Below are 25016 nucleotides of genomic sequence, written 5' to 3'. Positions count from 1 at the left end.
CTTAAGAATATGCACAGCTTTTGCAGAGGACTCAGGTTGAGTTCCCAGCACCCATGGCAGGCAGCTTACCACAGCTTGTAACTCCCAACCCCAGCAACACTCTCTTTTGGCCTCCACAGGTACCTGCACCCATGTGCACATTCCCACACACAGACACAAACACAGACATGCTTCAAATGTAGGACTTTTTTAAAAAACAGAATAAGTACTTTTGTACTCTCAAACTCCCTAATTATTGATGTTGTGTATACTGTGCTGCCCTTGGGAGCTCGGAAGGCCCTTCTCTCTGGACTGTCCTTGTCGTCAGAGCCCTGTGAGTAAGAAGTCTGCTATTAACCTCCTGAGTGAAGAGCCCTTATTACCTGATTCAGACCTGCTCTTCTCTGTGTATCTATCTCATTCTGCTGCCCAGGCCAGAGAGGCAGCAGGTTCCTGCCATATGTTTTTCTCATGGAAGCACAGGATACCCTGAAGGCCTAGGTCAGTTGATGGTCGAGGGTAACTTCAATGAAGGTAAGGCTGTTCCTCCCAGCCTACCAACCCTTGAAAAAGGTGTGATTCTGTAAGGTGATTTTTAAGTCAATTATTTGGCAATGAAATTAAATTTTTTTAACAGAAGCAGTATTTATTGTTTGGGGTGCTTTAGTTCATTCTCATACTAGTGACTTTCTTCCTAAAGCAGAACAGAGGTTTAGAGGTCACCTTTTCCAAGGCTTGCCCCGAGGTCCAACGTATAAGCACATTGTTCACCTTGATATGTTTCTGATAAAATGTTTTCTTTATTGCAGAAATGCTTGACATTTAATCCAGCTAAAAGAATATCCGCCTATGGCGCCCTGAATCACCCATACTTCCAAGACCTGGAGAGGTACAAGGACAGCCTGCACACCCACCTGTCATCCACCCAGAGCACCTCAGAGCTGAACACAGCCTGAGGTTCCCCGGGGATGCCATGAGCTGGTCATCGAAGCATGTTGGTAGCTGACGAGTCCCCTCAGCAAGGCTTGCAGAGCAGGTGAAGATGGCTGGCTGTGGGCCTTCCAGCTGCCGGCTTCTGGATGGGCTCTGCTCCACCAAGGACACCACCTAGTTTACTGTTCAGAAATCAATGCAAGAGTCATTGCAGCTTTATGTTCGTTCACTTGTTTGTCTGTCTGTCTGTTTCAAGAGCCTGGAAAACTTCCAGAGAAGAGAAGCTGCTGACCAATTGTGCTGCCGTTCATTTCCTAGCCTTGAATGCTGCCCGTGTGGGGTGGGTAACCCAGGCCCAGCTGAGTTACGATGTCATCCCTCTGCAGCTGCTGGGCCTGCTTTGGTACTTGTGAGTGTGTGTGAGAGAGAGATCCCTGATCTCCTAAAATGTTACTTTTTGTAGACAACAAGAATAGTTGAATTTTAAGGACTAAAATGACTGATAGGAACAAGGGCTTGTTCAATGAAGGTGACTCAGCAGTGTAGTCCTCTCAGTTAGAAAGGTGAGCCTACGTCCTCGGCATTTCCTTTCTGTCCAAAAGCTTTGGCTAGCAGTAAACGATAAAGTTCTAGACACCACAAAAACAAGAAAGAAAAAGGGAGGAAAAACCCTAGTATCTTTTAAGAGACTTTTTCTAAGCATGCATCCTTCTGTTTGCTCTTTGGAAAGCTGAATTTACTTGTCCTAAGTCCTATATATAGTACAGTACTCAATTGTTTCTTTTGGGAAAGGCCTTATAAGCATTTTATTACTTGCAATAGATTTAGGGAGTGTACCTCAAATACATTTTAAAGATAGAGAAGGCCTGTATTTTCTGGTTTGAAATGTTATTTCCTTTGTGTTTCTTGGTATTTTGTTCTTTGTCTTAGGGAATTGCTTCCTTCTCTGATTTGGGGATGGTTCTGACTAGAGACAGGAACGCCATTTAGTTCTCCACACCTGCCACCCCATACTTCCGAGCACTTGCCACAGTCTGCCTTATGTGTATAGTGCCCACCTTCTCTAATGCCAGCACGTCTAATACGTGTTGCCTAACTAAGGACAGACTGCCCAGCTGCCCCCCACACCACACCTGCCTGCTCACTGTCTCTCACTGATGCTTTGCAAATGACCTTGTTTATGGCTTTTGGCTCCAATTCTGCAATCCGAACAGGGTCCACCTACATCTTCTTAGTGAAGTCTTCCCGCCTGCTGTCATGAGGTCACTTGGGCAGTGTGGAGTACTGTTCTGTGTGTCACCAGTGTAGAGGTTGCTGTCAGCGGGCACTGAGTGTTTTCCATTCCTGTAGAGTACATTGTCAGTGCAGTGTCCGAGGGAGGAGGATGGCTTTTCCTCCTTTTAGAGGTAACTGTCTACTTTCTAAAGTGATCTCGCTCTCTCTCCATCCGCAGGGTGTACTTTTCTCTGGTGCCTTGTGCTCAGTTCTGCTTTCTGCAGAGCCAGCCTGGCCTGGGCATCATAAACAGCTGGACCTTGCTATTCTCTCTCAGTCCCTTCTACTCCATGCCACCTTTGCCTTGTGCTCGAATTTAGTGCCCTAGTGATTAGAAGGTGTAGAGAGCAGCTTTGGGGGAGTGTAGCTGTGTGTTCAGTCACGTTTCAGGTGCATGTGTATAGAAGCTAGATCATGTTTCAGTGTAGAACTTTGAAAGAATGGCTGATGTTTCACACAGTAGGACAGGTTTCAGATGGTGTTTATATATTCTGAAGCCTTACTGAATTCTTTGTAGCTGAATAATACATGTGATTATCTTGAATAGAGAATAATTAGATGCCCTTCCTGAGAGCTTTGGGGGTTGGGAGTCTTTCTTTTTTTTCTTAATACATTTATTACATTCTTCTGATTCAGTATCTTGAGAAACAGAATTTTTTTTTTCAAAAGCAAGATTAAAAAAAAAAAAGCTAGGCTGGGAGAATGTTCTGTGCCTCATTGTTAAAGCACTGGGGTGTGTTACCAGTGCGGCCAAAGCTTGAGCTAGGCTCAGAGCAGCAGACAAGGCCTGTCCTAGGTCTCACTGGGACAGTGAATTCTGCCTTGCCTTTGAGCAAGGTTCAAAAGGCAGGTTTTTTTCTGGGGCCTAGAAATCGAACATAAAACTCATTTGCCATGGCCTACTCCATTTCGGTTTAGTATCCATGTGATAAAGTGAAAATAATTTTGAGGGTTTTGCTTTTGGAAGAAAAAAAAAAAAAGACACACACACCCCACCCCAACCCAACCCCCGTTAGCTTTGTTCAAGGAAAATACAGCTATCTTAAACTGGAATCTATCTACTCTTCAGAATTTTTAACGTATAGAGTTCAACTTCATTATTGTCATCTGTTTTGGGCTTATTTCTTAGTAGATGTTTTGATTGTTCATTCTCGGTTTGGGGGGGTGTTGTTTTGGTTTTTTTTTTTTTATTTTTTGTTAGTTTGTTTTTTTGGTTTTGAGACAGGGTTTCTCTGTGTAGCTCTGGCTGTCCTGGGGACCAGGCTGCCCTCGAACTCACAAAGATCCACCTGCTTGTGTCTCACGAGTGCTGAGACTAAAGGCGTGCGGCCACCACTGCCCTGCTTTAAGTGGTGTTTTTAAATCACAAAGCATTTTGGTATTAGAACTTGTCATATTGTGCCAGGATGGTGCAGAAAGGGCATCCCACCTCTCTGGATTTTGCATCTCTGCCCCAGATCTTTGTTTATACAGCTGTTCTCTGGATGTACGTCTCCCTGAGGCTCACACTTCTGAAACCCAGTTTCCATACAAGGAACCTTGCCCTTCGGGCCCTTAGTAGCACATGGAAACCTAAAGTAGAATGAAGACTCAGTGAGCAGGGCTCCCCCTTGTGGCCGATGGTTTCACGCACCCTTGTCACTGAGAAGATCCTACTGCCCCAGCCTTCTGCCGAAACAGCTTTCAGTAAGGAGAAACAAGTTTGAAATTACAGTAGGAACAGCGCAAGAACATGCCTAATCGCTTCCCTTCGGGGTTTGGTTCCAGAGGCCATGGCATTGCAGGACTCACGGCGTTGTGACAGCCTCCTCAGAAACAAAAGGGGAGTTTTCCAGGTAGTCCCCATAAGTTCACACGCTATCTTGTGGCGAGGAGTCCCCACCGCCCACCACCCTTAGCAGCACAGTCCGTGAGCACCCAGTGGGCTGCAGCCTCCCACTCTGTCCCTCTTTGAAAGACGGGCACTCAAGCAGCAGAGAAACTGTTTCATTAGCTTGGGACCATTTCTGCCCCCCGCTTCTCACGATTTTCTCTCAGAACCCACTCACTGAATAGTAGATTTGAATTTAGCCTTAAGTGATTTACTTAAAACAGCTCAGAAGTCGTCACTTAAAAACTGTATCTCCGTGTGATCATTTTTAATGAAAATAAAAATTCTAGCATAACACCTTAAATAGAAAGGGGTGCAGTTGGCTAGAAAGGGGTGCAGTTGCCTCTGGAATAGGATGCTAGCCAACTTGTTTGAGAAAGTCAAAAGGAGCAAACATTTTGAACTTTAAAGTATGTCCTGAAATTGTTTTTAAAGTAACCATAGCTGCTTCTCTGAAAAGCTGTGCCTACCAAGGCCAGTTATAGCCATTCTTGTTGTGGGAGTTAAATCATGTAAACTTTCTAACATCGTAGTTAGAAACACACACACACACACACACACACACACACACACACACACACACACACACACGCACCAGGGTTTCTCTGTAGCCATGGCTGTCCTGGAACTCACTTTATAGATCAGACTATCCGCGAACTCAAGTAGATCTGCTTGCCCCTGCCTCCTGATTGCTGGGAGTAAAGGCGTGCGCCGCTGCCCCAGTCTGACTGTTTTTTAGGAGCACCAAGTGACTCACATCTCCTGAAAGCACATTTTTGTTGCACAGCTGGGTCCAGGAAAGAAGAGCTTTAAGTCCCGTGCCACTGTTCCTGCTTCCTGTGTTAGCATCTGTTGATAACCTGCACGAGAATGCATGCTTTACATTGTGACAGGAAATAACGATGCTGTGTGATTTCAGAACCTTTAAAGACTACAAAATAATGGGAACAAACAACAGTATTCAAAGGGTATTTTCAAATTTACATACATTTTTGAATAATACACTTTTGCCATTAAGTATATTCCAAGAAAAAATTTTGAAGTCATCCAGCACTTGTGGACTTGGTGTGTCAAAAAAATACAAGTTTTGTAGAGACACACAGAATCATTGGTATTCCTCCCTCATTTCATAGGAAAAAAGCAGCTATCCTCACTATATATACATGCCTAGGAATATTCACTATAAAATAATGAAAATTTAAGTGGCATTTACCTCCTAGGCAGCTGAGAATGGACAACCTATAAGCCTTATCCAAAAATCCTTCATCATGTGCATCCTTATATCTGGGTCCATAGTTAGGAAGGTGTTCATACATTCATTCTCCACAGTGGAAGAGCCTCATGCTACCGAAGCCTGATGCAAGGTGTGATTCCTGGAATGATTAGGAACAGTGGGCCCTCACATGCAGGAGAAACACAGCACCTTCATCTCCTCCCAGCTTCCTGTCTATGGAGGGGGTAAGTCTGGTTAGACAAGCCAGGCTGGCCTGGTGTCTACAGCCTCCTGCCTCTTCCAGGCGCCTGGATTGCACATCTCAAGCATATCTAATTTCTGTTGGCTTTTAGTTTTGTTTTGTTTTTTTTTTTAAGGAAATAAGCGAAAATTATTCTTTTGCCCTACTGTCTTCTGAAAGAGATGCTTTTTTTTTTCTCCCAAGACAAGATTTCTTTGTGTAGCCCTAGCTATCCTGGATCTCGCTCTGTAGACCAGGCTGGGCCTCGAACTCACAGAGATCCACCTGCCTCTGCCTCCCTAGTGCTGCGTGCGATTAAAGGCGTGCGCCACCACCGTCCAGGTTCAATTTTTAACTGTTTTTCTCAATTTGGTTTTTTGAATTTTTCTAATGAAGTACCGAATTGCCTTTTTTGGATGTTTCCTCCAGGGTTTTCAGCAAGTTAAATCTAACTTACTGCTAGGATATCCGTGCCTCTGTGGTCTGCTTCTCTGGCCCCCAAGAAAATAGCCACCTGAGAATAAATTCTCCTCAGGTTTTTCCTCAAAAGTCTACAGAAATAGTATTACAATAATTCCGAATTAAAATGGTGAGAATGAAAGGTATTGGGAGTTGTTTGGTTTTGTCGGGGCAGAAGTTGGAAGGGGGAGGGGGTTGTTGCTATATCCCAGTCTGTTCCACAAGGTGGCGCTCTCAGAGAAAAATCTGACCAAGGCTAAAGAGGTATTACCTCTTTGAGATATTACCCCAAACTGTTTTCCACGCATCTTTAACTGTCATCTAACATGTTTCTTAAGATAATTGACAGTCTTCACAATATTGTGCAGCTTGTACATTTTGCTTTTCAGCTAGGTTCTGAGTGACTAAGTTATGCTTGAGAATGGCACTTCAGAGATGAAGGAATGCCTTTACAGTTACTGAGGGGACATTTCTGAGGCACCCAAAATTACCTGCAGTTCTAGGACATCCAACTACTTCTACTTCCCTGAAGTCAACCCTCCTCTGTGAAGAGGGGCCCCAGTCAGGACGCCCACCTCCCTTGTCTGCTGCTTTCCCCCTCCGCCCTCTGTGGCCCTGTGACAGTGATTCATTTCTAAATTCAAGTGAACAGGAGTGCGTCAGTAACTTGAGTCTAGCAAACCCTTTCTAAAGCCTGCAGTGCTAAAAACGTCCCTGCAAATGACCGAGGAACTGGTAGTTTTTGGACCCGTGTAAACCACAAGTGAAAACACTTCAATTCTAATCCTTAAAAATTTTGGGTATGTATATATGAACATAACAGCTCAGGAAGGAGGGATCTACGTAAGGCTTTGGGTTTTCCGCTGTCAGAGTCGGTTTTATGCTGCATTGTGAATTCACATTTCTGCTCAGAGACCTTCCCCCGGAGCCAGTGCTGACAGAGCAGAGGGGATGGACAGACACGGTATTTCAGCTTCTGGCACACCATGACAGAAAGCATTTGTCCCTTCTGAGTGACACACACACACACACACACACACACACACACACACACACACGCACACGCCCCTGCTTGACTTCACTCCAGAATGGCAGGCAGGCGAGCCTCAGTTATTTACACTGAATCAGAATGCGGACCAGGCCCTGCCAAGGCCCTGAGAACCTCCGGCCCTTTTCACCCCTCTGCTCTCACTGAGGCAGTTCCAGGTTAAGCCCCTCAGTGAAAGGCCAAGTTCCCCCAGGTCTGCTCTGTGCAATCGTTCTGAAGCCCACCAGGCAGAACGATGGGCTGGGGCAGCCGGGCCGGGGCAGCCAGGCCAGGGAGCCGGGCCAGGCCCAGAGCTGGTTGTAGGAGAGCCAATGCCCTGTTGCAGCTCACAACCTCTGTGGTGCCTTCTGAGGAGCACGTGGCTGCCTCTGAGCATCAGTTCACTCGCTCGCTCAGGTGTAGAGACATGCTGGATGCTGCCTGCACCTCCTTTACCAGACGTCTCACACGCAAAGTTTGTGGGGTTTGTTTTAGATGTATAATTACAGAAGAAATTTTTATTTTTCCTGCTACATACATGGTGGCAGAAAGTTATTCCTGGAAATGTTTCATTTTGAAAAACTGTTTTCTACTTCATTTTGGCACAAGCATGTAATTCTTTAGTTTCCAATTTCTCTCTTTTCTTCAATGAGCAAATTATCCCTTGAGCAGAAAGAACGTTTTCCTGTTCAGAAGAAGCTTTTGTGTGAATTGTTGGGTCACACAAATAATCAACACCTTGAGACTGTCAAATGTAGGATTTTTTGTTCGTCTGTTTTTGTTTTGTTGGTTTTTTTTTTCAGGGGACACATAGGCACACATTGACTGCCAGGACTTAAGTCTGGCCCTAATTGAGCACAAAGCCACAGAGTTCTGTACGTCCTAACTCAGGCAGGGGTTCGCCACCTTCTGTTGATGAGCTAAGACTGAGGGGCCCTCTCCCCCACTTGATGTTTTCTTATCTTCCGTTTTATAAAATGCAGTAATATGTATTAGCCAGCAATATTTCTGTGGCCACCAACATCTCTGAGTTTGACCTTAAGTCTCTCTCTGAGTGATTAAAATAGATTCCATCATTTCTTGGCATTCCCCCACATCATGTATCTTTTCACTCTGGCCCTATTTCTAACAGTGTATCCATGTATATTTCAGTTCTTACTTATCTTCATTATTTTCCTATGAACAGTAATAGATGTATTAGTACATGGAATTAATAGTGTACTAGAAACAGCACTTAGCAGATGGGGAATTTTTTTATCAAGTTCCACATTACATAAATTATTTCTATTATTATTCATGTATATTATTTATTGCTAAACTGCACCAGTCCTGTGAAAGTGCAACTAAAGGCAGATGTTAGGGCTTGAATTCAATGCTCATTATCATAGTCTTGATGGAGCTAAGGAAACAAAATTACAGTGATACCCCAAATAAGCTGCATGAGTATAACATGATTAAAATTTCAGTTGGTTAGGTGTAGTACTTTCGGTGTCTAGGTGTCTTGTTGTGTTAAGAGGCAAAGGCACAGACTTGTAGCTGTTGCTTCTGGCAGGTGTGTATTTAGTGTACTGTAAGAATAATTATAGCAAATACTAAGGTAGAGAAGTGTGTAGAGATTGCCTTAATTTAGGAACTGTGCAGGTATCCAGCAAAGTGGATGCCAGGCAGAGCAGGCATCTGGGTGCTGCCTCCTGACTGGTTCTGTGAACAAAAGCTTCTCAAAGCAATCTGGTGCCCTTGTAGGTGCCCCGTGCAGTGGTGGGAACAGGTGGTACTGTGGAGAAGGGAGCGGAGTGGGGAGGGGGGTTCTGTAGAAACGGAACTGCCAGTTTATGCCTTGAGGCTTTCAGAATGTGTTTTCAGATTTCAGGCAACTTTGCTGTAGGATCGCATGTTATTTGAGATCTTAACAGCCAGAAATCCCCAACAATTCAAAAGCCTGTTGTGTTTCTGCTGTTTCTGGTCTGAGCTGAAGGTTAATGGGCAAGTGTTTGTATAGATGAGCAGTGTGTGTCAGGGTTCAGTGCCGTGTCCCTGAGTGCATGTTAGCTGTAGGGACTGTTACAGGGTTGTCCTTTCTAGATATGTAGAAGTATGTTTTTACTATAAGGTGTGTTGTGTTTCTGGATTCTTATACAGATGAGTTAAAACTTGCTTCTAGGCCTTAGCGAAGCTGTTGTACACGGTAAGCTGCTTCTTGTGTGACTTATTCTTAGAATAGAAATGTTTAAAGGTAAAAAGAGCTTCATTTGGACATTGGACGCGTAGTTTTCTGGACTGAAGTCACGGTCCTAGAATTGTAGAGGTCTCACATATTAGATGCTAATCTAGGCTGTATAAGCTAGCCCCAGAAGTCCAGTGTCCCCCACACTGTACACCCCAGCCCTGCATTGCTCCCTCCCTTCCCAAGGTGCTCCTGCTACTACCCTGACCTGCTCCTTTGGCGCTCTCCACCTCCTTGGCCGAGTTTTGGGCATCAAGCATGTGATGAGAAATACTTTCAGCACCAAGTATGCTTGCCTAGGCCTGGCCACCACCCCCACTTTGCCTTTGGCTGGCCATAGTCATCAAGAGATAATACCTGTTGCCAGGCACAGAATGTACTCATGATGTCAGTCATAAATGCCCCCCAGCATGTTTCTGTGCATCCTGGTCTTTAAACCCAGTCATTATTCAGTGTTCATTGTTGGCTGTGGTCCCAGGAGAAAAACATTCCAGGCTGCTGTATGCTGTCCATCTGCAGGCTCTGCTTTTACTGTGTTTCTTCATACTTGAAACTCATTCTGCTGTTTTGATTTCACGGTGCAGACATCAGGGTGCACATTCCCTCAAGGTGCATAATTGCTCTCGTTCCGTTTGCTCATATTGCTACAGAACGCTCTGTTTTGGTGCTCTGGGTTCAACAGGTCAAAGAAGGGGTGTGGGAGCTCACTGCCTAGAACACAGTCTTAGAAGCACGGGGCAGGAGTCCTGGTGATGGTGTTGCTTCGGCTCTTCTCTGTGCCCCCTAGGTGGGATTGCCAGGCCAGCCTGCCAGGTTCACCTGGGGACCTTTCTTTGAAGGGTCTGTGAACCAACCATGTGCTGTAACTCAAGGGTGGGTGTGGCTCACCCTCTCTGGCAGCCCTACCTATCCAGGTTACTAGCCCTCAGAAAAATGACCTTGGGGAACACATAGCGAATGAACGGACGGGCAAGTAGACCTGTGTCACTCTAATGACACACACGCCCCACTCCACACAGGAAGCCCTCCGGAGGAAAATCATAAAAGGGTATCTCTAAGCCTGCCCTTCACAGCCCTGAGCTGAAGGCTTTTGCTCCCTTCCTTTGAAGCAGATGAAAATACTGGTCAGTTTATCCGAGCCCTTTCCACTTAGGAGAATGGGAAAGTAGAGGTGTGTGGTGTGTCTCTGTCATCCAAAGACCACAACTTCTACCAAATCTCCCGTCACTAGAAGTCCATTTTTAAAAGCAGCTTGGGGAAGGGGTGACTCCAGGCTTCCTAAGGGCATCTTAACCTGGGGCTTCCCTGGAGAGGGAGGGCTACAGTATTCCTTCTGTGTCAGTAGGAGAGGAAACGGGCAGGAAATGAAGAGGGTCACAGATCAATACTCCTTTGGAAACTGGATTTCTACTGGGTGCTAGACTGCAGATTTAGGTATTTATTGTCAGGTAATTGAATTCATTGCTTTTCAAAACCATTGTTCAAAGGTCACCATCCATTGGATTCACTTGTGTGCCAGCTGAATTGGTTGAAGCAAAACCAGAAAATGGTTTGTATGTTTGTCATGCCTTTTGTATTTCCTACAATAAAAATGTTGGTAGCAATTAAAAACAGCCGTTTCTGACTCCTTGAGAGATGGGTTGCTCTCCCACCTGTTTGTCTCTTTACTTAAATGACTATATTTTCAGTAAGGTACCATTGCATCATAGACATGTTAGCACAATGTTTTAAAGAGGAGCAGCCCGCCGTGCTTACACCTCATTCAACAAATACCGAGTAGGCGACGACTCTAAGTGCTTTAGATAGAAATAAAATAAAATGGCAGCAGTACTTCAGAACTTGCAATTGAGAGAAGGGACTGTGAAAAAAGGTTTGCGTCACCAAACTGATCCAGCAGAGATGTGCAAGGGTTTCATAGAAATAAGGCTTGGTGAGCTGAGGGGATGACTCAGTGGATGTGAGCGTTTGCTGTGCGGGCATGAGGCACCAGATTCAAATGCCCAGCCCCCACATAGAAAAGCCGAGTATGGCTGCTTATACCTGTGACCCCAGCAGAGACAGGTGGATCATAAGAATTTTGTGGGACCCCTGCCTGAATTTCACAAGTGAGCTCTGGTTCAGCAAGAGAGTCTGTCTTACAAGAATAAGGCAGAGAGGAGGAAGCCCTCCTCTGGCTTACACATGCACACATGGATACACACCTGCACACCCATGTGCATGAACCACACACACACCAAAAAAAAAAAAATTAAGTTCACTGAGGGATGGGGTTCAGTCAGTAAAGTGCCTGAAATGGAAGTATGAGGACTGAGTTTGGATCTCCAGCACCCACATAAAATCCAGGTGATGTCACCCAGTCCTGTAATTGTATGTGGAGAGGACAAAGACAGCCCCTGACCTAGGATTCAAAGGCTAGCCCATCTGGTCAGTTGCTGAGCCAGGTGCAGTGAGAGACACTGGAGAACAGCAGCGGAGGACGTGGATGCTGACTTCAGCTTCCACATGCACACACGCTCAAGCAAAGAATTCTTGCAGAAGTAAGGCCGGTGAGCGCTCAAAGACCTAGAGTTGCCGGTCACAGGGGAGACGTACTCTGAATGTGTACAGGTCCACAATGAAGGAGAAGGTGGAAGGTGGCAGGAAGGCCTGTGGCACAGCCTGTGGTTAGTGGCATTACTCTAGAAAAGCACAACCTGGTACGTGCATGCCACACGTGTAGCTGTTCTGGATCCTTTCCTCCCAAGCTGTGCCCAAACGTACCCTTCCATTATCTCCACCACACTCAGATTCCATCAAGATCCTTGTAACTTGTCACAGATGTTTACCCTTTGGAGTTCAGCCCAATTCCTACTTACTTGTTTTCCAAAGGAAAACCGACAGACGAGAAGGTCCCAGGAGGTTGCATTTACTATTTCAGTTCTCAGCTTCAATTTACCCATCATGAATATTGCAGAGTTTTAAAGTTAAATGCAACGTACAGCCTAGACAAAGGCAAATCCTAGTGGGAGCTTACAGGGAATTCTTCAGATCTGCTAACTCAAAATTCATAAAAATATTGCTATGTATTTCATACATGTTCTCTTTTCTGTTTTGTCCTTTAAAATTGGTCTGGAATATGAGTATGTAAAACCGAGTCAGGAGGTGAAGTCATAGTCAATACAAAGGAATTTGCTCAGTTTTGATTGACTGTATACTTATTAGAAGCAAATTAATAGACAGAGCTGAGATATTACACAAAAAGGCAGAAGTGGACCATAGTTGCTTATGCATAGTCCCTTCATTGTGGGTAATTGTGGATATGTTTAAATTAGACCTCAAGCATCACCTGGAAGCTCGCACATGACTTGCCTTTAATATTTTTAGACCATAAATTGCATTTGAATTTTAAATTTATAAGGGAGATATTCCTGATGGATACTATAAAGCTGAGAATTAATCTTCATTAAGATATTGAAATTTTGTGACTTATTAAGAAGTTAGTCATAGTACATGCTCAGCATTTACAATGAGGTCTGATGAAACACCCATTTTCTTCAGAGCTGTGTACAAATAGATCATTTCATTGTTACTGCTATATGCTCTTAAGACTGAATGCCATTAAGAAGTCGCTCCTGCCAGGCATGGTAGACATCTTAAATTCCAGCTCTGTGGAGGCAGAGGCAAGCAGATGTCTGTGAGTTCAAGGCCAGCCTGGTCTACATAGTGAGTTCCAAGCCAGTCATGGTTACACAATGAGACCCTGTCTCAAAAAAAAAGTTCCTTGGTGCTGGAGAGATAGCAATCAAGAGTACTTACTGCTCTTCCAGAGGACCCAGGTTCAGACCTCAGCACCCATGTCAGGCATCTCCTACAGGCCTGTAATTCCAGATCCAGTGGATCCAACACCCTCTGCAGACACCGAGATGTACATTGCATACTGTGGGAGCCCATTTTCAGGTTCCTCATGGCTTTACCAGCAGGTCCTCATAGAGAGGATGATTAGGACCACGGGGCCTGAGTGCAGGTGTCTGAGATGGTCTGCACTTGGCTGTGCTGGGGGAGGAGGTCTTTTGCTCCACCCCTTGGCATCTCTATAACTACCCTGGGGCAGAGACAGGGCCCATTGGAAAAGGTTCTGGGCCCTCTTGAGGCTATCCTTTATTTTCTACCTGTTTATCTCCACAACATAAATCCTTCTAATATTTCCTGCTGTTCGCACTCAAGAAAACTCTGGGGAACTGTGGGGTTGGTGGGTAAACACCCCGCAGAATGGTGCCATGAACAGGGACTAAAGAAAAGAAAAGGGACTAAAGACAAAAAAGAGGGGACTAAAGACAAAGTAATAGGGACTAAAGAAAAAGGAAAATAATAGTTTTATTACAGAGTTTTTGGCGAAAGTGTGAGTCAGCCCTGCCAGTGGAAAGTGGCATGCCAGTGTTATGGAAAATATATTATATTATTGAGGGGCAGGGGTTTTATCCTCAAGAGAAAAGGAAAACGGACTGGAAGGATGTCCAATGCTGCAGCGCAAAATTCTCTGTCAAAATTTTCTATCTTCTATCCCTTTCTCAGTTTCTGTCTGTGAAAAATAAGTATAAGGTATAGGGTAGTAATATAGTGTAGGAAAAACTTAGAAGTGTAAGATTGTGTAGAAAAAAATAAGGCAACTAGACAAAAACTCTTCAATTTTCTAACTTTGGGGACTTTGAACGCAAACTGGGGAAAATATCTTTCTTTGAGCTTTACGGGTAGTAAAAAAGCTCTTCTTTGAGTTTATGGGGAAGAAAAAGTTTCCCATGGAAGCTTTTGACCTGGGGACAGCTGAAATGCTAAGTCCAAGCGGCAGGACAAAGTGATTTCTCCCTAGGGCAAAAATGTGGGTGTAAGAAGTCAAAAAGTTTAAAGTTCAGAAGTTTTGGGGAAAGTTGGTCTTTTCTCTTGGGAAAAAAAATCTTTCTCTTAAACTAAAAAGCTTTTCTTGGAAAATTTTGGGGAAAAAAATCTCTCTAAAAAGCCTTAATCTTTCTCAAAAGCTCTCTTAAACTTAAAAACTAAAGCCTTTAACTTTCTCAAAAGGACAAAAATTAAAATCACCTGAAGATACTAGTATGAGGACCACCTGTGATTAGCTCTAAGGGAAAACAGCAAATCTCTTAAGACAGCAAAACCTCTCCAAGTTCTTTCAAGCTTTAAAAATCCTCCCTGCAATGCAGGAGGCAGGGACAAGTTCCTAAAAACTTCTTCTAAGCTCTGTCTCTTCAAGCTAGTAAAAGACAGTGGGTCAAAGTCCCCTGAGGGAAACGCTTGGGAGAGTGGGGGTAAAGAGCTACAAAGAGCCCAAAAGGGCAGGAAACCTTACCTGAGAAAAGCAAAAAAGCCAAGCTTTTCAGTTACAGCCCAGCTGAGGCATCAAGGGTTTTGAGTGAGTGTTTCAGGATGAACAGGTGCTCCTAATCGTCCTAATGCAAAGATCCCCTGAAGCAATACAAACTGTTAGCATTGTATCCTCGCTTCTGACCAAAAACCCAGAGGTGACTGGCCAGCATCTCTGAGTTGGATTGCATTTCAGGGATACTAGGGTTCCTGCAGTTGTAAACTTCCTGGAGCACAGAGCTTGAAAGGACCAAGCAGATGCCATAACAGGCTGCTCAGTCTTCTCTCAGAGATCAGGCCTCAATTTTAGTTTCCTGAGACTTGAGCAAGCAGTTTCTGGGAGGGCCATGAACAAAAGACATAGTCCTTGCAGTAGCTCCCTTTCTGCACGTACTCTGACTGCTCAAAGTTCAGCCAGATGTTTACTCTCTGGGGCCCCTCACCAACTTAGAGTTATGTGCAGTACATGCTTGGCCAGCCAGCCCCCATGGTGGCTCAAAGACAAAGCCTGGGACTTGTACTGGACTGCCCCCAAAGTAATAAATTGTAACCACCAACCAGTAAATTCAAAGGTTACATACCCTCACCCAATTAAAAGAGAACAGAGATAAAAATAAACCAATCCGAGTTGCACCCGTGCAAAACTCCCCAACCCCCCTGAAGGGCTTGTGGATTTTGCCTTTAAAAAGCTAGCCACACAAAGAAAAAGCAAGTTCCTCCTGGCCTCACAGTGAGTGCTTTGGATCGAGCTTCCCTGCCTGCGGCTTGTAAACAAAAATAAACCTTGCTTTTGCATTCTGTACCTAAGGTCTTTGATGGTATCTTTGGGGTCACAATCTGGGCATAACAGAGCTGAGGCAGGAAGGTGCAGGACCCAGGGGAAGATTGCTAATGAACAAACAAAGCTAAAGCCGGTGGGAACGGCACAGTTGCCCGCTTTCCTACAAGTCCCGGGTTGATAGGTCCACAGCTGCAAAAAAGAAATGTGAGAAAAGCTTTCCTATCAGAGTAAGGACATTTCTGGGAAAACAGTAAAGCCGAACTGTGTCTGAAGCAATTGTGCTGCTGAGTCAAGAACACTGTCTGGGGAAAGAGCCCAGACAGGGCAGAACAGAACTATCCAGGAGTAAAGCTTTCTTTTCTGTCAGAGAAAGCATCCCTTTGAGAAAAGCTTTGTTTCAACTGACTCCCTTTTAAGATGAGGGAGTGTAGCCCTAAGGGGTGATTGCCTCTGGCATAAGCTCTGTCCTTGAGCACTCAGACAAGCAAACACAACCCACTGGGGGACTGGGTCAGGTGAAAGGCCTGAGGGAAAAACACCTGTCCTAATTTGAGCTTAGAGATGGCAAAAACCTCTCTTGTTAGATTTTCAGTCTGTACGCAAACTCCACAGACCCTGAAAACAGAAATGGACAAAAAGCCCCTACCTTCAGTTAGCGGGGAAAGCCGCCACTGTAGTGTCAGAAACTCTTCCTGGGGCAGAGGGCATAAACTGAGACCAAACTGGGAAACTCTCTGAAGAAATGGAGAAGGGACATATTCCTCCCCCAGAAAATGATTGACCTGAAAAAGCTGCTAGAATTTGAGGCAGATTTGGGGGGAGAAAAGCCCCTACCTCCAAAGGCAGCTAGCAGAGGTACAGAGCCGCAGACAGATACCTAAAGCTCTGCATCTGGCGGGGAAGGAACAAGCAAAATATTATGAAGATCTATCAGTGGAAGAAAATGTCTCTGAAGGAGTTATTGAAAAGCTCTGTTGTTACCTATCCCTCATTTAGGGGTAAACCCTCAAGGTCTTCTTTCTAATCATCTATGGCAAATGGATGTTACTCATATTGCAGAATTTGGCAAATTAAAATATGTACTTGTGACCATTGACACTTACTCAGGATTTTTAATCGCTAGTGCACAACCTGGGGAAGCTACAAAACATGTAATTATGCACTGCTTGAAGTGTTTTTCATATATGGATATACCAAAAATTATTAAAACTGATAATGGCCGGGCGTTGGTGGCGCACGCCTTTAATCCCAGCACTCGGGAGGCAGAGCCAGGTGGATCTCTGTGAGTTCGAGGCCAGCCTGGGCTACCAAGCGAGTCCCAGGAAAGGCGCAAAGCTACACAGAGAAACCCTGTCTCGAAAAACGAAAAAAAAAAAAAAAAAAAAAAAAAAAAAAAAAAAAAAAACTGATAATGGTTCTGGATATAGTAGAAAGGCATTTCAACAATTTTTTTTTTTTTTTTGGTTTTTCAAGACAGGGTTTCTCTGTGTAGCTTTGCGCCTTTCCTGGAACTCACTTGGTAGCCCAGGCTGGCCTCAAACTCACAGAGATCCGCCTGGCTCTGCCTCCCAAGTGCTGGGATTAAAGGCGTGTGCCACCACCGCCCGGCCATTTCAACAATTTTGTACCCAGTGGGAAATCGTACATAAAACAGGTATTCCTTCTAATCCTCAGAGACAAGATATTGTAAAGGGCTCATAGCAGTCTCAAAATACAACTTCAAAAAATAAAAATAAAAAAGAAAGAAATTTACCCCAATCACCACATAATGCATTACATCATGTTCTTTTTGTTCTGAACATTTTGAATATGGATGTCTATGAACAGTCTGCCGCAGATAGATTTTGGCACAGTGGCATCCAAGTGACTTTTGCTCAAGTGAAATGGAAAGATCCCTGCTCAGGATTATGGAAGGGTCCCGATCCTGTTTTAATAGGGGGTCCAGGACATGTTCTTGTTTTTTCACAAGAGGAAAATGAAGCTCAGTAGTTACCAGAGCGTCTGGTAAGGAACTAAGGAAGATCAGCTCCAATGACGTTCCCATAAAGGAACCAGAATGAAAGTGGCTCGATTAGTGTTTCTGAGGTTTTGTCACTGGTTAATGTAAACAGTGAGGAAATAGAGTTCGGAGCTGTGCCACTTTTGGCTTTATTAGCTCCTTTAGAAAAATACTTTATATCACCTAATAGCTGTGCAGTGTTTTGCGGAGAGCTTTACAGCAGCTAATACGGTAATTTCACCCTCAGCATGAAGTGAAGTTTTTCGGCAGAACAAACCAAAAGTACTGCTGCAATAGAAACATTTGTCTGAATTGAAGCACTTAGGGGAGCTATTATGAATTTGGGTGAAGGGACAGCCTCTAGTTAAAAACCATTTACCACTGACAGTACATCTCTGCTGGTTCCCAAACAGCTGAGAGAACTCAGCTTTGGGGTGTGGCTTTATCCCAAGAATGTTACAGTCCCCTAGCAACAAGTATCACAATTCTATAACAACAGTCAAAAATCCCAGTGTTGTATAGCAAAGCTGACTATAAACTCTAAACTTTAGAAATGATGTACGTACTTCCTGTCTAGTTAAGAGAATCTTTCTAATAGAGATAGTGATGATGATTAAGAGTAAGAAATAGAAAAAGATGAAAATAAGATATGAGTTTGTAGAAATTCTGTCTTGTTAGATCTGTGTTAAGAAATCTTTAGGTATTTGCTAAGTTAAATATATGCTAATGGTAGCCCTATATAAGTTTGTAAAATAGATCTATAGAGTTCCTTTAAGAATATAAGCTTGCAGTCGGGCGGTGGTGGTGCACGCCTTTAATCCCAGCACTCAGGAGGCAGAGCCAGGCGGATCTCTGTGAGTTCGAGGCCAGCCTGGACTACCAAGTGAGTTCCAGGAAAGGCGCAAAGCTACACAGAGAAACCCTGTCTCGAAAAAACCAAAAAAAAAAAAAAAAAAAAAAAAAAAAAAAAAAGAATATAAGCTTGCAAGAAGTATCTAAGGTAGTCTTAAGACATGTAGTAATGAGTTTGTAAGAAGTAAAGATGCTAATTGTAAATGTAGTTTAAATAAGAAGATGGAATGAATATAAGAAGTATATAAGAAATATATTTGCTAAAGTACTTCTATAGTTAAGAAGTATAAATAAGTAGATGTTAATACATTATATGTGAGTTTGTAAAAAAAAGTGTAAATGTTGAATGTGAGTCTAAATGCTTTGCAAGGCAAAAAATGCTATATGTGAGTTTGTAAAATGTAAATGTTAAGTGTGAGTCTATTCTTAATGTATATGAAGTAACCTGAGACACAGAAGGTAGTAGTAGACTGTAAAGCAGGCAGTCTGAATGGTTTCAAAAGCTCCAGAAGCAGCTAAGAAGCTAAGAATGGTGGATGCCAGAACCAGCACAAGGCATCCGCTGCTGAGATCCATGGAAAATCAACGCAACACAGAAAAACCTGCGCTAACATCAAAAACGGTGCGGTTTAGAATACTACTATACCTAGAAAGGTCTCTGGCTTGAGAATAAAAGTTGCAGAAATGCTTGTTTGAACTAAAATTGTTAACTGCAAAAAGTTTTGGTTGTAAAACGTCTCTTCATATTTGGAAGTGAAAGCCTGACACCGGAATTTACTTTTTTGAACTTTTTGAACTTAAAATAATGAGATAAAACTACAAAAAGATTTTTGTTATGGATTTCTTCATATTTGGAAGGCTCCTACCAGAATTTATTATTTGAATTTTGGGACTTAAGAAATTAAATGAACAATAGAGATTTCATTGCAATGGGACAATTTTGAGTTTACTTATATTAATGTCCTAGGAACTGTTTTCTGGAATTGGGTTAAAAATGGAACTGTTTAAATGAAGAAATTTATTGTTTCTACCTTGACTCAAGATGCAGTTTTGTGTATGCATATATGCTGGTGATTCATGTATTGTTCTGTGTTAAAAATGCAATTGTTTTGTGGAACTGTTTATGCAAAAAATGGAATTACAAACAGAACTGGTTTTGTGTTACAAATGGAACTGTTTAAATGGAAAATTTTGGGTTTTCTAACTAGGCTTGAGATTCTGTTTAAAAAATTATAAAGAAAAGGAAGAGTTAATATTCCTTAGTCTACTTAATTTAAAAAAAAATGTTGTTTGAGTGGATTAATGTCATGTTTTGTTAGTAAGAAATGCAAATGGGTATATTAAGAGACTACTTTTAAAGTGTAAAGAGTTTTATTAAGAAACTGCTTTTGGATGTTTTGCTAAAAGTTTTCAAAGTGTTAATGGTTAGATTGAGAATATTGCTTTTCAATATAGGTTTGTAGGAATTGTTTAAGTTTGGGTTTTTTCTAACTAGGTTTGAGATTTTGTTTAAAAATTATAAAGAAAAGGAGGAGTTATGAGTGAATTAAGGTTGAATGTATGTTTGCAGAAATTATGTTTAACCTATTGATATTAATACACCCTGGTTTTGTGGAGTTAAGGAAATACTTAAGTTTGATATGAATACATCAGAAGTTTTTCCTATGTTCTGTTAGCAAGAAAATTCAAATGATTTTATTAAGAGTTAAAGATGTAAGGCTGGGAGAATTGTGACTATGTATAGCAATATTTATGTTAACCTGTTAATGGTAACGATGAAGTTAAGGGATGCTTTAAGTTTGCGATTGCATTAAGTTTTTGGTTTAGAAAGGGCTTGATGCAGCTAAAGACTGCTGTAGTCACTTTGGACCTAATCCAAAAGAGAAATGCCATCTTTATCTTCCTTTACTCCCATAATGGGAGGTGTAACAGCTATGGAGATTGTTGTAAGCCATTAATAACGAGTTGGTTTTTTTTTGTTGTTTTTTTTTTTTTTGTTTTTTTTTTTTTTGTTTTTTTTGTTTTTTTTTTTTGGTTTTTCGAGACAGGGTTTCTCTGTGTAGCTTTGCGCCTTTCCTGGGACTCACTTGGTAGCCCAGGCTGGCCTCGAACTCACAGAGATCCGCCTGGCTCTGCCTCCCGAGTGCTGGGATTAAAGGCGTGCGCCACCACCGCCCGGCTATTTTTTATATATTAAGAAAGGGGGACCTGTGGAAACCCATTTTCAGGTTCCTCGTGGCTTTACCCAGCAGGTCCTCATAGAGAGGATGATTAGGACCACAGGCCTGAGTGCAGGTGTCTGAGATGGTCTGCACTTGGCTGTGCTGGCCGGGAGGTCTTTTGCTCCACCCCCTTGGTGTCTCTATAAGTACCCTGGGGCAGAGACAGTCGGGGCCCATTGGAAAAGGTTCTGGGCCCTCTCGAGGCTATTCTTTATTTTCTATCTGTTTATCTCCACAACATAAATCCTTCTGTCTAATATTTCCTGCTGCTCATACTCAAGAAAACTCTGGGGAACTGTGGGGTTGGTGGGTAAACGCCCCACAGCATACAGACACAAAAATATTTCTTAAAAATTAAAAGGGGAGTCCTGGAGAGGTAACCAGCAATTAAGGACACTTGCTGCTCTTGCCAAGTGCCACAGTTTGGTTCCTGGCACCCATATGACAGCTCATAGCCATTCCAGGGGATCCATTGTCTTCTTGTGGCTTCAGCAGGAGTTTCACACGTGGTGGACTTACATTCAGACAAACACCCCTACACATGAAATAGAAATAAATCTGAAGAAGAAGTTCATTACAAGCTGGGCGGTGGGCACACCTCTAATCCCAGCACTCGGGAGGCAGAGGATGGCAGATCTCTGTGAGTTCGAAGCCAGCCTGGTCTACATAGTGAGTTCCAGAACATCCAGGGCTACACAGAGAAATTCTGTCTCGGTCTGGGAAAAACAAAAAACGAGGAGAAGGAGGAGGAGGAGGAAAAGGAAGAGGAGGAGAAGGAGACAGTTCATTACACTGATTTCACAAGTCAGGCTAAGCACCACCACCCCATTCTCTGGAGAAGAATAAATGGGTCCCTGGAGGCCGGTTTGCTCCGTCAAAGCCGTTCTGGATACACAGTTGAAGCAAACCATTTCATTGGGTTGGGACCAAGATAAACTGTGGTGATAGTCTCCTACACCCAGACTGCTACCTGTAAATTCGGCTGCAGCTGGCCTATTTCTTCTCCTGTATAGAACACAGGAAATCTGTCTATAGACAGAAAAGGAAAGATAAAAATATTCTGATCCCTCTAAGAGTTGCTTGGACTCCAAAACTACCTCTATTGCTGTGGTGAACTCTGCCTTTAGCTCTTGAATTTACACCCAGTGTGTACGTGCTGAGTGAATATTATTGAAGGGATCAATGAGCATTCCCACCAAAATCCCTCTTTTAACTTTTCAATACTCGTAGTTCCACAAGCTTAAACACAAGAGCTAAAGGGGAAAAAAAAACAATTTCTCAAGTGACAAATAAATTCTGGAGGCTTAACTACTGGCACCTAAACATCCGCAGAATTCTTTTTATGTGAAAAGGACAACTGAGACTCAGAGTCATATGATTTGGGTTTTGGCAAAGATTTGCTACATAGAACAGAAATTATTAGTAAATGGTACTTTATAAAATTTTAAAACTTTAGCAATTTGAAAGAAACTAAGAAAAAGGAAACCCACAAATTGGCAGGAAAATGTAGAGCATATTCTGATAAACCATAAACAACAACAAAATAATAATAATAATAATAGTAATAGTAGCAATAATATGGTGGACAGCAATAGAGAAAGCATCCAATGTCAACTTCTGGCTTCTGCACATGTACACATACATACACACACAATGCATACAACACAAACACAGACCCATGAAATTCTAGTAAAAGTAGAACTAAAGCAACAGAAAACAGATGAGAGGTTTGTGCAGACTAGGAGACTGGAAGGAAGCTACTATAAAGGCACGGGGGAGCATTTAGGGAGCTGGAAATCTGCCGTTGCTTGATTGTGGCCATGCTGACATGCATATGTAGTTGTCAAAATCCAAACTACACAACAAGCTGGAAAATGTTCTTATCTGTAAATCACAGCAGTAACACTGACTCTTAATAGATTTAAAGATGTCAAGTTCAGTGCTAACAAAAGCCAGCTTGGAATGTTTGACCAATGACTTTCCAAGCTCATGAGTCATGTCGACAAGGATGGGTCAAGAGGAAGATTACAGCAGAGCCCCGACCCATTGATGCAGCTGAAGCTCTCATGGGCCTGGGGAATTTTCCTGTCTGACTCACTTTCTGATAGCTTTCTCTGCCTTTACCCACTGTAAGAATTCAACCTGGGCTTATGAAAAACTAACTAAAGTGAATGAGTACTTGGTTTTCGGTGGCACACTTCTTTAAACATAAATCTTTTATAGATTTTGTACAGTAAGAAATAGGACTGCCGAGAGCACTTAGATGATCATGTTGACAGGTTACTGGTCGAACCCTGCATGGGTAAAATTGCATCTGGAAGTTACAAGTGTGGGTCTCCAAGGAGAGTGGTCCAGAATAGAATCCATGAGAGGTAAAAATTTCTCTGTCTACCTTCTTGACTCACTAATACTATTATGAAGTACTCACCAGTAAGGGTTTGTAGAGAGTTTTCAGAAAACTTCTAGAATATATTCAAAACACACACACACACACACACACACACACACACACACACACACACACACACACACTTGAGGGCTGGGGAGATGACTCAGCTGCTAAAGTGTTTGCAACTCAAGAATGAGGGCTAGAGGTCAATCCACAGAGCCCCCTTGGAAAAGCTGGGGTGGTGTGAGTGTTTGTGGGGCCAGTGCTAGGAAGGTAGAGACAGCAGATCTCTGGGGACAGCAGTCCACTCAACCCCATCTTACAGTTGAGCTCCAGGCCAATGAGAGATACTGTCTCAAAAAGCAAGGTGCATGGCTCCTGAGGTTGAATGTGAGGTTGACCTCTGCCCTACACATTCATAGACCACACATTTTTGTGCATACACACACACACACACACACACACACACACACTGAACAATATGAATTGTCACCCTTACAGGTCAGCAATTGCTAGATATTTCATAACGCCGAACTGTCTGAGTTAGGATTTCTGTTGCCATGATGAAACACCATGACCAAAAGTAAGTTGGGGAGGAAAGGGTTTATATGGCTTACACTTCCACATCACTATTCCTCGTCAAAAGAAGTCAGGACAGGAACTCAAACATGCAGGAACCTGGAGGCAGGAGCTGAAGCAGAGGCCATGGAGGGGTGCTGCTTACTGTCTTGTTCCCCATGGCTTGCTCAGCCTGCTTTCTTATAGAACCCAGGGCCACCAGACCAGGGATGGCACCACCCACAAGGAACTGGGCCCTCCCCCATTCATCACTACTTCGGAAAATGCCCTGCAGCCTTGCCTAGTAGGAGGCATTTTCTCAGTAGAGGCACCCTCCTCTCTGATGCCTTGTGTCAAGTTGACATAAAACCAGGAGCCACAGCTCAGCTCATCTTCACCCAGATACGTCACTGTTAGGCCACCTTCCTTTTTGTTCATTCCCAAGAGCATACATTAGTATGAACATTGCAATATAAACTACCCCAAGTCTGAAAATTCCCACAGTCTTTACAAATTTAAACACTTTAAATTCAGCCTATTTAAAAATTCAAATTCTCTTTTAAAGAGACCTTAAAGACCTAAAATCTTTTTTGGTTTTTCAAGACAGGATTTCTCTGTGTAGCTGTCTGTCCTGGAACTCGCTGTCCCGAGTGCTGGGAATAAAGGGGTTAGCCACCACACCCAACTTCTAAAATCTTTTTTAAAGTCTAGTCTCTCAACTGTGGGCTCCTATAAAATCAAAAATAAATGAAATACTTTCTTACTTCAAAAGGGAAGAACCAGAACACAGTCACAATCAAATCAAAACCAAACTCCAACTCTAAGTAACTTGGCATCCAGTGTCTGGGACACACTCACCAGCTTCTGAACTTTTCCAAAGGGCTTGGGTCACTTCCCTGGTTCCGCCCTCTGCAGTACACACAACTTGTCCTCTAGGCTCCAGCTGGCTCCACCCCACCCCTGCTGCTGTTCTTGGTAGTCATCCCATGGTACAGGCATCTCCAAACTACTGGGGTCTTCTGCTGCATCTGGGCTGGACTTTCTCCAAAAGCCTCTCCTGGACTCTCCGCGGGGCTCCAACCTTGCCGTGCAGTGCCAAAACTCAGCTGCTCTCCGTAACCCCTTCACATTCAAAACTAGACCACTTGGGTGCCTCATGCACTACCAAGTCCAGCGACCAGCACAAGGTGCAAGCTTGGGTAGCCTGCCCACAATGGGCTGGGTCCTCCCGCATCTTTCATTAGTTAAGAAAGTGTCCTATAGGCTTGCCTACAGCCCGATCTTATGGAGGCATTTTCTCAATTGAGGTTCCCTCTTCTCTGATGACTAAACCTTGTGTCAAGTTGTCATAAATCCAGACAGCACATGAACCAATATATTTTCTTTTTAGTGTGTGTGTGTGTGTGTGTGTGTGTGTGTGTGTGTATGATGTGCATGTTCATATGTATGCAGGTGCACATTTATGGGTAGGTACGTGTGAGACAGAGTCCCTCACCAATTCAGCTAGTGTAGCTAGCCATCCTGCTTTGGAGAACTTATATCCACCTCCAGAGCTTAGGGCTTACTAGTAGACCGCTTATACCCACCCAACATTCAGGCGTGTGCTGTGGATCTGAACTCCAGTCCTGATACTTGCACAAGC

General features: G+C 43.3%; 1 protein-coding gene across 1 annotated transcript in view; it reads left to right on the top strand.

The window, feature by feature from the left end:
• Positions 1 to 10872, top strand: part of Cdk6 (cyclin dependent kinase 6) — a 210833-nt gene extending 199961 nt beyond the window's left edge. Inside the window, exon 7 of the mRNA XM_052720182.1 lies at positions 789 to 10872. Coding sequence (XP_052576142.1) covers positions 789 to 935 — 147 coding nt within the window. The 3' untranslated portion in view covers positions 936 to 10872. The remainder of the gene's footprint in view (positions 1 to 788) is intronic.
• Positions 10873 to 25016: the final 14144 nt, after the last annotated feature.

The sequence above is a fragment of the Peromyscus californicus genome, unplaced genomic scaffold, assembly GCF_007827085.1.
Source record: "Peromyscus californicus insignis strain IS unplaced genomic scaffold, ASM782708v3 Scaffold_6__1_contigs__length_162567912, whole genome shotgun sequence".
In the NCBI taxonomy this organism is placed as follows: Eukaryota; Metazoa; Chordata; class Mammalia; order Rodentia; family Cricetidae; genus Peromyscus; species Peromyscus californicus.
The sequence above is the reverse complement of the archived record's forward strand: the minus strand, read 5'-3'. Positions and strand labels throughout refer to the sequence as shown.